General features: G+C 45.5%; 1 protein-coding gene and 1 non-coding gene across 2 annotated transcripts in view; one reads left to right on the top strand and one right to left on the bottom strand.

Moving 5' to 3' along the window:
* Flt1 (fms related receptor tyrosine kinase 1) overlaps window positions 1-16,119 on the top strand; it is a 161,090-nt gene that overhangs the window by 15,593 nt on the left and 129,378 nt on the right. The window contains exons 2-3 of the mRNA XM_057763971.1: window positions 8,088-8,184; window positions 8,707-8,933. Of these exons, the coding sequence (XP_057619954.1) occupies window positions 8,088-8,184; window positions 8,707-8,933 (324 nt within the window). The remainder of the gene's footprint in view (window positions 1-8,087; window positions 8,185-8,706; window positions 8,934-16,119) is intronic.
* On the bottom strand, window positions 3,797-3,870 carry Trnat-agu (transfer RNA threonine (anticodon AGU)). Its single transcript has one exon. It is a non-coding gene; the product is annotated as a tRNA-Thr (tRNA).

Below are 16,119 nucleotides of genomic sequence, written 5' to 3' on the forward strand. Positions count from 1 at the left end.
TGACACATTGGTAGGCTCGATGGAGGGGTTTCAATAAAAGAACAGTTCGTGGGAGGAGAGCATCTGGGGAAAAGGTAGCTACTTGGTCAAAGTGGCATTTTCCCCCGTCAACCCGATTAATTCTGATGTCACATGAAAAGAAGCTGTGCATGGCTCCAGGTCACTGGAAGGGTAGGCTCCTGATGGTAGCTGGTGACAGGGCTAATGATGGATTAAGGTTAACCTGTGACCCTCAGAGAAACAAGTGTCCAGTAAAATAAAAAAGGCCCAGGAGACAACTCTCCAGACATGGCCCCACTATGTGTCAGCAGGAAGGGTGGGATGTGGGTGGAGTGGTTTTCTTTGGTAAACATTTTAAAATATACAGTTGTTTAGCTGGTTTTCCCTTTAATAATTTGGGACTCATTTCTCCTCCCACCAGAGCTCCAGGGAACAACTTCAGATGATCAGATTTGTGCAAGCCAGTGTGTTTACCCACCAAGCTGCCTCCCGGGACTCCTTAGATAACTTCTTGGCTCGATCTGTGGCACCTGGATTCAGGATGCAAGCAATATCTGGCTGCTTTAAGTTTCGTTCAGCACAAAAATGTCAGAGTTCATTATTTGAGTTTAATGATGTGTGGATTACGTAGAAAGAGCAAAACCTCGCCAGCAACTAGTGAATTTTTTCCCCTGGTTTAGTTTGAAAATAAAGCGGCTATCCTGAAGGGCTTTAAGGTGAACAGCAAGTCACTGGGGTTCAAAGCTTTTTACAAATTACATATTTGCTTTCTGAACAGCAGCTTTGTAGACATTTCAGGCACCTGGTGGACCCTGAAGAGCTGTAAGTACCACATCTGTCCTGAGTATAAGATGCTCCGTGAGGTGCCGGCGTCCATGGGAAAATCATGAGTCACCTCATCTCCATGAGGATTCGTCAGCATTGAGTCTCAGCTTCCTGCTAGTCCTAAACAGAATTCAGTTTGGGAATCCCAGTTAGGGAGGGGTTTTCCCTTCCTCAAAACTGAATGAATGAAGAGTGTAATAAAAAAAAAAAAAAAAAAAAAAACCTCTCCCATTTCTCACCCACCTCCTGGCCCAGCAGTTTAAACAGAGAGAAGCAGCAGCAAGCAGTCCATCTGCCTGTGCGTTCAGATAAGCATCTTTTCTTGAGCTCTGTTCTTAGTTTAAAGGCATTTCAAACACATCGGGCCTGGGACCCAGTAAGTGAGAGCGCCGGTCCATAGCATGCACCAGGCACCCAAACCAAACAGATCAATAAGGACAGTTGTTGGGAGGGCAAAGCTCAGCATTTTCCAATGTAGTCTGTGTTCCCAGCTGAGACTCCATATATTCTTCTGCCATATGAATCTCGCCTTGTGTCAGTGTGTTGGCAGGTGAACCGCGAGCCCTGCAGCCTTCCTCCATCTTCCCGGGGAGGCCCGCTAGGCTGTCTCAGCACAGTGATTAGAATTGGTGCCCTTTTGAGCCATCGCGTTCACAGGGGCTCCTCCTGTAAACACTGTGATAGACACCAGGGACCAAGACTGAAATTCACTCTCTTAAATTCAAGAGCTCTGGAAGAATTAGCTTCTCAGATACAAATTTCATTAGTTTCTAGAAACTTACAATTGTTCCCCCCACATCCCACACCACCCCCATGCCTCCCCGCCAGTCACAAAGTCTCTTCCATGTTCAGACTGTGGAATATGGGCTTTTAATAAGATCCATTTTGAAGGGGGGGGGGAACCTTCTTTTATTATGAATTGTGGTTAATTGACCTCACATAACCTTGGGAAATGGCTCATTGTCTTCAGTTCAATTTTTTGAAATGCGATATTTGAATTATATTTAGATAAAGAGGCCATTTATCACATAGGATTATGTTATATTGGGAACATGGTATGTAAATGAAAAGCAGATGTTTTACATCTGAAATGAATCGATACACAAAGCTTTGAGTTTAAAACAAATAAATTAGAAGTCAGGTTCTTAATTTCTTTGTTTTGTTTCTCTTTTGTATGAGATAGGGCCTTACTATGTACCTGTGGCTGGTCTGCACCTCACTATGTGAAACAAGTTGGCCTCGAACTCACAGAGTGGCCTGATTCTTCCTGTGGAGTGCTGGGAGTAAAGACATGTGCCTGGAAAAAATCAAGAATTTTAATATAAAATGAAACAGTAGTTTTCTAAGCGATTTCTATCTATTATGTGTGTGTATGAGTGTGAGCATGTATGTGTATGTTAATGGGTTTGAGTGTACATGTGTGTATGAGTGTGAGTGTGTGTGTGTGTGTGTGTATGAGTACCGGGAGATCAGAGGCATCAGATCAACTGGAACTGGAGTTTCAGTTGGTTTGGAGCCACTGATGTGGGTAATGGAAGACAGCTTAGGTCCTCTGCAAATGCAGTACGTGCTCCACGTCTGAGTTTGTATGTGGTCATGTGTTTTCAGGTCTTTTGGGTGGTATTTAGGGATATGATTGCTGGAAAATTCACTAAACCCACGGTTAGCTTTGTACTGGGACTTTTAAGTGGCTACTCTTTCCCGGGGTGCTGTACTGTTGGAAAAGCCTATCAGGGCCCCGCTCCCAATTTTTCTACCCTGCCTATGTGACGGCACTGGGCATTGCCCTCTTCTTGACTTCTACCGTCCTGGCTCTTTGGTAAAGCAATTTCTCATTGTATTTGTGCCTTTTGTTTCCTTGCTGACTAATGACATCCTTCATCTTCTCATATGTTCTTTGGAAAAATGTCTGTTTAAATCTATTATCAATTTTCCAAATTGAGGTATCTGCTATTTTATTAAGCATACATATTTTTAGCATGCGATGGGGATGATGATGATGGTGATGATGATGAGGAGGAGGAGGATGATGATGATGATGATGATAGTGGTGGTGGTGACATGCCCAGCTTAAACATGAGAGTTCTAATTTATTATGGATAGCTGTGACCTCAGAGTCAAAGGTCACAAAAGTCAGAGGCTAGAAGAGGTTGTACAAATGAGTCTCGCCTCAGATGTTTAAGTGGATTATTGCTGTGGCCACACTGGGCTAGCTAGGAGCAGAGCCAGGAAGGAAGGTGGTGGATGACTCAAAATAAAAAGGATGTCTCATGATATACTCAGTTGTTCATGGCTTACTGGCAAGGATACACCCTACGAAATACATTTTAGACAAAGCCCTTATTGTGTGAACATCACAGAATCTGTGTACCATAGACAGTGTGTACAAAGTAAGTGGGATATGCCGTTACCAAGCCTATGTCCCCACTATGGTGTATGCTTTCCAATGTGGACCAAAGTGTGGTATTTTATTAGCTAAACACCTTCCTTAAAGAGGATACTTGTGATTTCTGTTCAATCAGGGCTTGTGCTGCCATGTTTGGAAGAGAAACTGAAGGACTTCATTTCATACTATGTTCAGCAAGCAAGGACACTTTTTATTTAAATAGCTAAAACGGGCAGTTTTCTGAAGACGCTTTTAGTCTGTCTACATAGAATCTTGCTTGAAAGATTTGTTTTTATGTGTCTGTGTATTTGTATGTGCCCCATGTGAGTGCAGGTGCCCTCGGAGGCAAGAAGAGGGCACCAGATTCACTGGAACAGGAGTCACGGTTGATCTTGAACCATCTGGTGTGGGAGCTGAGCCCCAAATCCTGGTCCTCTCCAAGAGCAGCTAGTGTTCTTATCCACTAAATCTTCTCTTCAGAGTTTCTTTTTTTTTATTTTTTTATAAAAAAATTCTGCCTCCTCCCCGCCTCCACCTCCCATTTCTCTCCCCCTCCCCAATAATATACCATGTCCCACGCAAGTCAGGCACTGCTGGGATTCGAACCCAGGATCTCCTGTTTACTATACAGGCACTTTAACCAGCTAAGCCACAGCGCCAGCTCTTCAGAGTTTCTTAAATGGTTCCTAAGTGAACTATTTTCTTCAACAAGGCTGTTTCATCCTGAAAGACCTCTGTGGAAGTTCTTTCTTTTAAATCTATCTTGCAGCCTTAAAGAACTTTTGAAGGTGACTCCATTTGATCTGTATTTGGTTTCCCAACAAAGCCATATGTGGCTTGAAATTGACTCTGTCATCCTGCTGAAGTTAAAGAATGCATTCTGTTTTGCATAATGAACTGAAGGCAAAGGTGAAGGGTGTGTCTCCTTGACCTTCAGCACATAGGATGGGGGGGTAAAGAGTGGAAAAATAATGAACATGTGCACAAAAGATCAACATAAAGTTACCAGTGTTTAATAAGAAACAAATTCACAGGCTGCTTATGTTCTTTTGAGGAAGTGTTACTACATAGACCAGGCTGGCCTTGAACTCATAGAGATCCACTTGTCTCTGCCTCCTGAGTTCTGCGATTAAAGGCATGTGTCACTGTGCCAAGCTCAACAGGCTGTGCTTGTTTGTGTGTTTGTTTTCGTGCTACTCGCTCCAGTGGTTGCCTTATAAATGCATAGACAATGAAGCCCATTGTCTTAGGCCATGTTGAGATTTTTCACTATTATATTAAGCAATACTCTTCCTGGTACCAAAAAAATTCTATGTTTCTCATACTGTGGTTGATTTTGATGATGAGGGGGAAAAACTATTCTTTAAGTCCAGATGATAAGGCTACTGTGGCAAACAGTGGAAAGCTTTGATTCCCACCCAAGCTTTACAATGGGGAATCATTAACACGGAGTACTCCACCCTTGAAAATGGAACATTTTGTAGATTTGCTATCAAAATGGGCAGCCCAGCTCTGTGCTACTAAGAGCCCCTGAGCAAGGCTGTGTCTACTCTGGGTATCACTAGTGATGCAGCAAGTGTATGATGAGCAACAGGTGCTTACAAGTCGGGACCTGGACTTTTATTGCTTGGACACAGATATTCAACCGCTTCAAAGAAATGTATTTTATTTTATTTTTTTTGGTTTTTCGAGACAGGGTTTCTCTGTAGCTTTTGGTGCCTGTCCTGGAACTAGCTCTTATAGACCAGGCTGGCCTCAAACTCACAGAGATCCGCCTGCCTCTACCTCCCGAGTGCTGGGATTAAAGGCGTGCGCCACCACCGCCCGGCCAAAGAAATGTTTTAAGAACTAATAATATTTTCTAGGAGTATGATTTTTTTCCTTACTAATGTTAAGCTATAGTTGTTGATTTTTTTTGAGACAGGGTCTCATTGTGTGACCCACGCTGGACTTGAACTCACAATCCTCTGTTTCAGCCTCCCATATGCTGGGATTACAGACAGGTACCATTATATCTGGTTCCTGCTAATCCTTATGTGAGCCTAACTTCCTTTTCACTGAACTCAGAAATAAAGTATCCTATAGCATGAGGGCTGGATCATTGGGGTTTCTGCCCTGCCCAGTTCCCCACAGCTGGCAAGCCCCAAAGAAAATCACACAGAGTCTACATTAGGTTATAAACTGATTGGCCCATTAGCTCAGGTTACTCATTAGCTCTTATCACTTACATTAACCCATTATTCTGATCTATGTTAGCCATGTGGCTCAGTACCTTTCACAGAGGGGTAGATCACATGCTGCTTCTTTGAAGTCTGGGCAGGAGTAGGAGGAATGTGCTTCCTTCCTCCTTTCCAGCATTCTTCTGTTCTCATCGCCCCACTTCTATTTTCTGTCTGGTTGACCCGCCTATACTTCCTGCCTGGCCCATCAGCGTTTTATTAAAATACATGATTGACAGAATACAGACAATTCTCCTGCACCAGTATCTTTATATATTTTTCCTTTTCTAAATATCTTTTTGAAAGTATTTTTTTATTTTATGTATATGGGTGTTTTGTCTGCAAGTACATCTGTGCACCACACAGGTGCCAAAAGAGGGAGCCAGATCTCTGGGAACTGGAGATTTAGATGGTTGTGAGCTACCATGTAGGGGCTAAGAATCAAACCTGGGTCCTCTGCAAGAGCACCCAGTGCTCTCAACCGCTGACCCATCCCTCTAATTCTTTTTCCTCTTCCAAAATAGCTATGTTATCTAGCTTCTTCATTCCAAACGAAGAATCCATTGATATTTGTGATGACAAACTTTGAAGTGAAATCTTATATTCCTCGCATTTCTCCCCTTGACTTTCGAGTAACCCCATTTCCCTCCAGTGTCTCCAATCTCTCATTCAGCGGTGTGTAGGTCAGAGGGCAGTGCAAAGTGCAGAGAAGACACTGGCGGGCTCTTCCCTTAGGGGATGTCCTCAATGACACTTCCTAGCTGGTGGGCATGTGCCTTGGAGCTACAGGCTCCCTTGGCAAGGGTTGAGGCATTACCATTCTAAGTCACCCCCTGAAAAAAAGGTTTATACAACTGGGAAACCTCAAACTGTGAAAACGGAGGTTTCTTCACACGGCCTCTCCTGCTAGGAAAACCTTATCAAATCTACCTAGACTGTAGATGGTTGCAAGAAATGCCAGAATTTTCCGCAGGAAGCTGTACTGGGTCTTTCCCGGCACAGAGACAATTGCTCAATTAAATCCCTAAAGTTCCGTGACACAAGAAAAAGCAGAAACAATTATGGCCTGGAATTTTTTTGAGGGTAGCTGTTACTAACCGCTGGCTGTGACTTTAGGAAAATCTACTGTTCTTGGGGTCACCACATCAGGAAACCCAAAACGCTGAATAAAGTACAAAATGTGTTCTCACCCATGTGGGTTGACTTCTACGGTTTTTGTGTCAGAATTACTAGGTCTATATGAAGCAGTGGTTTTTATTTTTTTTAAACGTCATTAATATTCTGCCAATTAATCTGTTACTAATTTGATACCAGTAACTCTTGTCAATTGAAATACCTTCTAAAATATTAATTTTACTACCAGCAACTTTTAGAAAATATAAGGTCCACCTAATATCTTCCTTTGACACTATATACCCAACAGAATGCTGTCTGACAGCAGTTATGCTGGGGCATGTGCCCCATGGTGGACAGTGAGTGGGCCTCTTTCATGACGTGGTTTTGACCCTGTACCCCTGCATGTTGGTAGAGCATGGATGCTAAGGGGTAGCAAACCAAGGCCACACAGTTGGAAAGATGGAAAGGGAGCTACCTTTGCAATATAGAGCTTTAAAGAGTCCTGAGTTCTTAAGCTACTAGGACCCCAGAGAAAGACCCATTTTCAACTAAAAATACTTGCTAAGATTGGTGACAAATGTGTCTATCTCCAAGATTCCCTCTCTCCCTATCTCTGTTCTTCCCTAGGGGTCACTATCCCTGGCCCCCAATCCTGCTTTTTACCTGCTATTACAGTGTTCAGGAAGAGGAAGAAAGAGAAGGGGGAAATGGAGAAGGGGATTAGAGGAAGAAGGAGGGGAAAGGGGAAAATGGGGGAGGGGTAGAGCAGGAAGAGGAAGAAGGGGGAAGGGGGAAATAGGAAGGATAGAGAAAGGAGGAGTGTCTAGGCCATTAGATGCTATTCTGAGGGCTGAGAGAAGCTCAACCTATATAGATCATAGTTCTAAGAGTCATGTGACTTGGAGCATCCAAATGGGAGATTTCCAGTTCAGTTCACAGAGAGGGACAGAGAGACAGAGACATCCAGGCTCACATAGTCCCCGGGCTGAATGTCATTACCCCATTGTGTAAAGATACACAGATCCTGACCCTCTTTCCCATGCCGTATTTTATTGCTGCACAGTGAACTGAAGTGGGCTTGTCAGTGCCGTGAAGAGGGAATAACCCATTTTGCCAGACCACTCTAGAAGGATTGTGCAAGACACAGATTATGCAAGACGGACCAAGTAGCTTCTAAAGCTGACTTGGAGTCTAAAATTAGTTTTGCAAATGAGGAAACAAGTTTAGAAAGAAAAATGACTCAATGGCTGGCCCCAAATATTGCTCAGCTAATGAATGGATGGCACCCAGAAGCCACAGCAGGCATGGTGGCTCAGGTTTTCAAGCCCAACATTTGAGAGGTTGAGCTAAGAGTTTTGCCATGAATTCCAGGCCGGATTGAGCTACTTGGTGAGACCCTGTCTTCAGGAAACAAAACTTGCATCCAGTGGGTCGTTTTGGATCTGTGACTAAATTAAAGAAAAAAAATTTTAAAAAGCAACTTTTTAGAAGATGTAATAAACCATTTACAAATAAGATATTTGCAAATTTTTGTTTTACAGGATATGGTTCAGGGTCGAAGTTAAAAGGCCCTGAACTGAGTTTAAAAGGCGCCCAGCATGTCATGAGAGCCGGCCAGACTCTTTTTCTCAAGTGCAGGTAGGTCACATGGGCGGGGTAGTAATCTCACCATTCCCAGGGCGCTTGGGGGGGCGGGGGTAGTGCTCTTGCCAGTCCCAGGTCCTGTTAGTAATCTCGCTATTCCCAGGTCACGTGGGCGGGAGTGGGGGGGATAGTAATCTTGCTCTTCCCACGTCATGTGGGTGGGGTAGTTAGTGATCTCGCCATTCCCAGATCAAACCCACTGACTCCCTGATGGAGAGGTCACCTCTTAGAGGAAGAGGGTCAGAGCCTTAGGGGCTCCTGCATTAAGTGTCATATAGAGACTTTGTCTGATGGACGGAGAGCTTCATACACCCTAAGGGAAGGATTGTTACAAATATTGTCACATCTTTATTCTGATCACAGTCCCAAAGCCCCTCAGGATATGTGGCCTGTTCTTAGCGAAGCAGATGGACCCAGGAGGCCTCAGAGTAGGGCTCCCTGAGAACAGCAAACACCACAGACCTGCCACGGAGCCTGGCTTCAGCCTTGACTGTGCTTTGCTTTGTCCGGCTGCAGAGGGGAGGTGGCCCACACGTGGTCTCTGCCTGCAACGGTGAGTACGGAGGAGAAACGGCTGAGTGTCACTAGATCTACCTGCGGGAGGAACCACAGACAGTTCTGCAGCACCTTGACCTTGGACATGGCGCAGGCCAACCACACGGGCCTCTACACCTGCAGATACCTCCCCAAATCTGTGTCCAAGAAGAAGAAAATGGAATCCTCCATCTACATATTTGTCAGTGGTAAGATGGCGCCCTCCCGCGTTCTCTTTGCTTTTGCGTAACAGTGGGTCCGAAGAGGTCTACCGTGACTGGGTGAGAGCATGGTTTTTCCTGCAGATGTGACACGAACAGGCCGTGGAGGCCTAAATGCAGAATCCTGTAAATTATATCTTGGTGCAGTCTTAGTGCTCAGTTTCAACCAGAATTTCCAAGACTCAGGGAGCTCAGTGTTCCCTGTGGGAAGAGACGCTCCGTCTATTTTAGTTGACTCCCACACCAGAACAGGCTCTGAGTGTAGTTAGCCCGAGAGATGGGATCAGAGTTCCACGTGTTAATCGTGGAGCTGCTCTGCCCGGTGCAAGGTGGGGGCCCTTTGACACAGTACAGTCTCTTAGATGTTAGAATGATAAAATGTTTTGGGGGAGCTGGGGATAAAGACAGGTCAGTGGCAAGTTTAACGCCCTGGGTGTGCACACACATACACACACACATGCACGCACGCACACACAAAGGGTCAGGGGGTATGCTTGAACAACCTTCTCTACTAAATTAATCATCAAGGGACTAGAGAGACAGTCAGCTGATAAGGGCACTTGCTGCTTTTGCAGAGGGCCCAGGTTCAATTCCCAGCACCCACATCACAGATCCCAGCTGTCTGTTACTACGGTTCCACAAATCATTAAAAATAGTAATTTAATACATGCAGTGCTGCTGCTGTCTCTTAAGACACTCCATATTTGCTGCAGTTGGCCGCAGGATATTAGCTCACTGGCATTGAGCGAGTATTCGTGCTAGAAGAGTAGACAGATTCTAGCGAGAGGGGCAACCAGTAGAAACGGGTCTTTCGGTCAGTCTTGCGGTACCGCCTTATGTTCAAGTGGAGTAATCTTCAAAGGGAGGAAATGTGAGACTCTCCCAAAGCAGACATCAGAGACATCAGAGATAGAAATGGATCTCCGGGAAAGACCAGGAAAACTGTTTTCTTTGTCCTTGTTGCTCAGGTCTGCTGAAACCAGAAGCTCTTTGAGCTCTAAAGACCACAGCCTGAAATCACTTTGCGCAGCAGTCAGGAAATCTGCTGTAAAAACAAAACAAACAAAAAAACAAACAACAAGCAAACAAACAGCCATCAGTTTCAATAAAATGCTCACTGGTTAGGAGGCCCCCGCAGCTCATTCAGAGGACCCAGGTTCAGTTCCCAGCACCCACATGGCAGCTCACAACTGTCTGTAACTCGAGTCCCAGGGAATCTGACACTCTCACGCAGACATGCATGCAGACAAAACACCAATGCACATAAAATGCCCATTGTGATCTACCTCTTGGTGGGATAAATAGGGTTCTGGTGTTAGATTCCTGAGCAGAGTGTGTAATCGCCCAGACTTGGGACTGGTCTCAGGAGACAGTCATCAGCTGTACAACACTGCCCTTGACCTCTTTCCAGCTACCATCATTGGCATTTTCTTTTCTGCACCGAGATTGAGCCCAGGACCTTCTGCATCTAACCAAGCACGCTGTGGTTGAGCTATACCCACAGCCCTTTTGTATTCGGGGGGACAGGCCCTCCCTGAGTTGCCTGTCTGGCCTTGAACTCACAGTGGTAGCCCAGACAGGCCTCAATATGGTAACCCTCCTCTTCAGCCACTGAAGTGGCTGTGGTCACAGGAGCGAGTCGCACTGTGCTCCACTGTCAGCTCGATTTGGACAGAATCGTTTTTCTGTCCCTACTCCTCCAATGCTGTTCCTACCGTTTCCTTCTTCCAGGGTTAGCCTGCCTAGAGTTTGCCATGACAGGGAGGACACAGCCCACTTAAAACTGAGTAGCTGTGGCCAGGGAACTGCAGGCGAGTCCACCCTCTACTCCCGGAGGGAAGAGAGAGTGGCAAGCAGGAAGTGGGGCGGATGGGAAAGGTGTAGATTGAACAGCTTTCTAAGAGCTGTACAGGCCAAGGGGAAGGCAGACACAGCACCTACTGGCCGGGCATACCAAGTTTTTTGCTTTCTTTTTCTGGCTCTATGGAACATATCCTATGGTATATTTGTTCCTTCTGACACTTGAGCCAGAAAGCGCTTTGCAGTAGGTCCTGGACTTCCTCTGTCTCTTTGAGGAAAGGGGAGGGAAAAAAAGCATCCATCAGCATTACAGCACGTCCTTTCTTCTGTGGGGTTGGAATAGACCAGCTCGCAAGCAGATACTGAAACTAATAACAATAATAATGGTAGTAGTAATAGTAATAATACCACGTCTTAGCTCCTGATAAAACAATATCCAGCTATTTCCCATTTAACTCCTATACCATTCGCTAGATTTCATGAGTTCACGGGATCAGCAATTCCAATGTATACCGTCCACTCCATTTCCCTTCCACCACTGAAGAGCAGTTTCATTATTCACAATCACTCCTATTTCAACTATAACACAGGAGATCCAGCAAAACGCCATTACTTCGAATGGCAAACCACTGGTTAACACAAATGCTGGGCGGGTAACGGCCCAGAAGTGTCTTGACTGCTTATATCTGCCATGTGCCGTCTGTAAGTTCGGACACATAGTCAGAGTCATTTGTTCTGTGAATAAATGAATTGCCTGACACCCACTGAACGGAAGGAATTCTGTGTTTAAAACTGATGCTGAGGATAAATCTCAAATTAGTGGGAAAATGTGCCAAAACTAATTACTGATATCTGTCATGGGATGGGTGGGGGAAGAGCCACCATGTAAGGATTTATCCCCTTCTTTGTTATCTTTTTCTGGAAGTTGTCCTTAGTCAGTACCTTCTCAAAGCCAAAGTGGAGATCTACTAAACAACTGGAACTCTCCCGTTGCCAAAACTTTAATGTACTTTTTGTTTCCATCACTTTAATTCTCTTCTGAGCTAGTCGGGGCGTCTTCCATTTTTGTTGACCACTCCCACAGAGGTGAACCACACAAAGCTTGTCTCCTGTAGTACAGAGGTACCTCTGAGGTTCGTGAATTCTAACCCTCTCACTACACGCTAACTGGCTATCCCTTGCCTCTCACAGGAGACGCCGCCTCTAGTGAGCAGCCTAAAGGTGAGGAGCCTTGTATAGGTCTGCTTTTGAAAGGCAGCTGGGTAGCCCCAGGGGTTTAGAGAAAAAGTCTCAAGCGTGGAGAGATTTTCCTATCTGCTGCCAAAAACAGCACGCGAACTATGCGTGAACAAGTGTTTGGACACTGTCTAGTGCCCACTCTTTCCCAGGCACACCTAAGCTCCGAGGTGGTCAGAGCCTCTGGAACACCCATTATCACCCCTTCGTCACCACAGCTTGTGCCCAGCCACCAGGCCTTCCGCTAGAACACAGCATTCAGGTCATTTTTTATTCAAGGAATCATCTTTAACTACTTTTGTTGACTTAACGAAGTTGGCGGGCACACTAAAATTTCCGCGAAAATAACTTCTTACATTTGTTAAAATTTCCTTTCGCATAAGCAAATGGTTGTGTGTCTAGAGTGTCATTCAGCCCCTCTCCTAACCCAGCTACTTCACTGTTCTCTGAGGAAGGGAAGAAAGAGGAATTACCTCACAGCAGGCTTCGCAAAGCAATTGGCCCCTGCAGTTGTGGGATAAAATGGGTAGTCTTGCCCTGAATGGTCTCAGCAGTGGGAGGAGATGGGATGAGGCCAGACTGAAGGAGGGGATATGTGTCTGGGTAGTGTGTGCCCCACAGCAGGAGAGACAGTGATAGAGAAGCCTAGAGCTGGATAAAGGACAGGGAAGAATAGTCAGAGAGACCCTTCACTCTGTCAGGGTAGCTAGGCAGCCTGCTCTGGATCACAGCCGGACGGAGTCTCCCCTGGCAAATGACACGGATGTGAGGTCATCACCTTGGATATGATCTGGACAAATGGCATTTGAATGTGTATCGCTGATAAAATGGACTGCTCCAGAAAATGCAGCCATGAAATTTTGGCTCCTACAGAGATAAAACATCGCAGTGCATGCTCTCGCTCGCTCCTTCCCACAAAGTATTTCCAGAGTCGTGTTCACACTCAGGCGGTCTCTGCGCGCTCTGCCTCCTGTGGGAAGAAGAGGATTCTGCTGGTGCTTCAGGGACCCTGGGGAAAGGGTTCAGCCATGGAACGGTCTTTTCTAGAAGTCGAAGGATTGCACTAAAATTATCTTTATATGAGTTTTAAGTGGACAGTAGGGAACTGACCCACAGAGTTTTCACACGGGCGTGGTTCAGAAGACTGAGATACAGAATCGTATAGCTTTGAAATTCAACTCACTGCTTACTTTGGAGGACCATGGTGTGCCCGTTTGTGGGCCTTTAAAACAAAGCCCAGTTTCACTTTTACTATTCCTGGAGTAGCTATGGTTCAGAAATGGTTTCTCTAAATGACGACCCCAAGTACTGCTCTGGGCCGGTCCTCCTGGGGGGATCTGTTGTGGAGTTTTGTTCCAGGTTGTCGTCTCCGGCTCCTGCCAGAGTTGTCACTTTGAGGCCTTGAGCAGCAGCAGCAGTGGGTGCTCATGGGTTGGGTAGTTTTTCTTCTCACACAGCCATCTGAACACATCAGGGTGAGTCATGTCTATCTCGAGACCTGAGGCCTCCATGCTGGGGCCCGAGGTGCGGTTTCTGAAGACAGCAGTAGTCGAAGGCAGATTTGCATCTGAAGAACTCTACTTCAAATGGGTCTTCTGTAGAGTTCCTAGGAATTTTCCCATCTGTCTACCTACTGCTTCATCAAAAACTAGGGTCAAGTTTTGCTACTACAGTCATTTTCATCTTGATGAAATTATGAAAGAAGAGAAACAAGTATTCCGTCATTTATAATAGGCATGGATATGGTTTGGAATCCTAGATTTCTCCCTGAGGAAAACAGGACCTTCTATATCCTGGCTGTGTGCTCCCTTTGGGGCTGGAGCGTGAAGGAGATTATCCATCCTATCCATCACTCAGTGGTGCCTGATCAGGACCACATGGCCAGAGTCGAGAGTAGTAACTTAACTTGGCCATTTTCCTTTTCCATGACTTTGATGGAAGACACTCTCGATATCTCCTAAGCCCTGCCATTTTATGTTTCTCTTAAAGAGACATTTGTGTCATTAAACCCTCGCCAAGATGGAAGCCACTCCTGTTGCTGGTGTTCTTGGCATACTTTCTGTTTATCTAGAATGTTCCTTAGATTGCATCCATAGGTCTGTCGAATGTTCAGGCTGCCACTCAAAGAGAACAATTCCTGGTATTTGCTGGATTACACATCTGAAAGATCTGGCACATGTGGGTTCTCGAGACCACATCGATGAGCCCCCCACTCTTCACACCTCTGTCAGAGTGGTACAGCTGATGAGTGGACATTTACCATAATGATCAACAAAGTGCGGAGTCAAGCAGTTTGCATTAGAGGGACAGGACTTTACAGTATAGCCTATGCTGTTCCAAAGCTCTGTAGACCTGACTAGCCTTGATCTTGTGGCAATTCTCCTGACTCTTGTCTCCTAAATGCTGTGAATAAAAGCCTGTGCCACCATGCCTGGCTTAGGAGTCATCTTGATGTCATGGAATCTTGAATTAAATCAATACATAATGGCACATACCCATCGTCACAGTGTCACACAGCATGATTTTTGCCTCCCTAAAACTCCCCTGTGCGCCACTTAGTCTCCTCTCCCCGATCCCAGGAAACCACTGCTCTGGCGCGCCCTGTTAGTATGGTTTTCCTTCCCCAGAATTTATGTACATGTACCATGCAGTGTTTTTATATGGATCAGCTTCTTTCTTTTTGTAACACACATTAGATTTTTTTCCTTGTTGCCTGGTGGCACGCCCCTTTAATCCCAGCACTAGGGAGGCAGAGTAGGCAGATCTCTATGAATTTGAGTTCCAGGCCAGCCAAGGTGGCCTAGAGAAACCCTATCCCAAAACAAACAAACAAACATGAAACAATAAAAAGATTCATCCACGTTTTCTTATAACCTTGATATTGTTTTTCTTCCCCTCCTTCTGTCTCGTGTCCCAGAAAGGCTTCAGCTTTGTGAGGCTGACCTGAGATTACAGGCATGCGCCAACACACATGGTTTATGCAGATTTGGGGTCGAACCCGGGGCTTCATGCATACCAGGGAAATACTTTACCCACTGAGCTAAATCCCCAGACCTTTATTTCCTTAGCACTCAAAAGTATTCTGCTGTCTGGAGGTACCAGTTTATTTACCCCTTTACCCGCTGAAGAAGGTCTTGGTTACTCTTCAGTCTTGGCAAGCGTGACTAAGGATGCTGTAAAGAGCCACAGACATAGCTGCCAGCTCCTTGGGGGAATAGCCAGGAGTGCAATTGCGGGATTGCATGGAAACCAGTGGGAACCGCAGGACTGTCTTGTAAGAAATTGCCCAGCTACCTTTCAGAGTGTCCGTCACAGCCACCCCATCTTCCATTCCCGCCAGCAATGAAGAGAGTTCGTGTTACTCGAGCAGTGCTTCTCAGCTTTCCTGATGCTGTGACCCTTTAGTACAGTTCCTCACGCTGTGGTGACCACTGGCCGTAAAATCACTTCATTGCTACTTCGTAGATGTACGTTTTGCTACTGTTATGATCCGCAGTGTAAATATCTGATAAGCAGGCTATCTGGTGGGGCAGCGACACATAGATTGAGATCCACTGCTCTACAGCCTCGTCAGGATCCGGTGTTGCCAAGGTTCTGGCCTTTCGCTGTTCTCATGGATGTATAGTGGTGTCTCATGGTTTCGGTGCACATCTTCTCGGTGGTATGTTGTGAAACATACATATTCTTTGGTGAGATGTTTTGTTAGCATCGGTAGCCCACGTTTCATTCTTTTGGTCATTAGCAGAAGATCCTCACTTTGTGCTGATCCACTCTAAGTTAGTTTTGTTGTTTTGTGCTTATATATATTTTTATTTCATGTGCACAAGTGTTTGCCTGCATGTCTTTTCAGCGAATGCTTCTAGAACAAGCGGGTATCCACTTGCGAAGAGTAGTTTTTAAAATGAGTGTAGGGGCTGGAGAGATGGCCCTGCAGTTAAGAACACTGACTGCTCTTGCAGAGGATCTGGGCTTTATTTCCAGCACCCACGTGGCAGCTCACAACCATCCATGAACTCCAGTCCAGGGGAATCCAATACCCTCTTCTGGTCTCCTTCAGTACCGTATGCATATGATACACAGATATACATGCAGACAAAATACCCGTATAAAAATAAAAAGTTGGAGCTTGGGCAGAAAA

Source organism: Chionomys nivalis, chromosome 3 (assembly GCF_950005125.1).
Source record: "Chionomys nivalis chromosome 3, mChiNiv1.1, whole genome shotgun sequence".
Lineage (NCBI taxonomy): Eukaryota > Metazoa > Chordata > Mammalia > Rodentia > Cricetidae > Chionomys > Chionomys nivalis.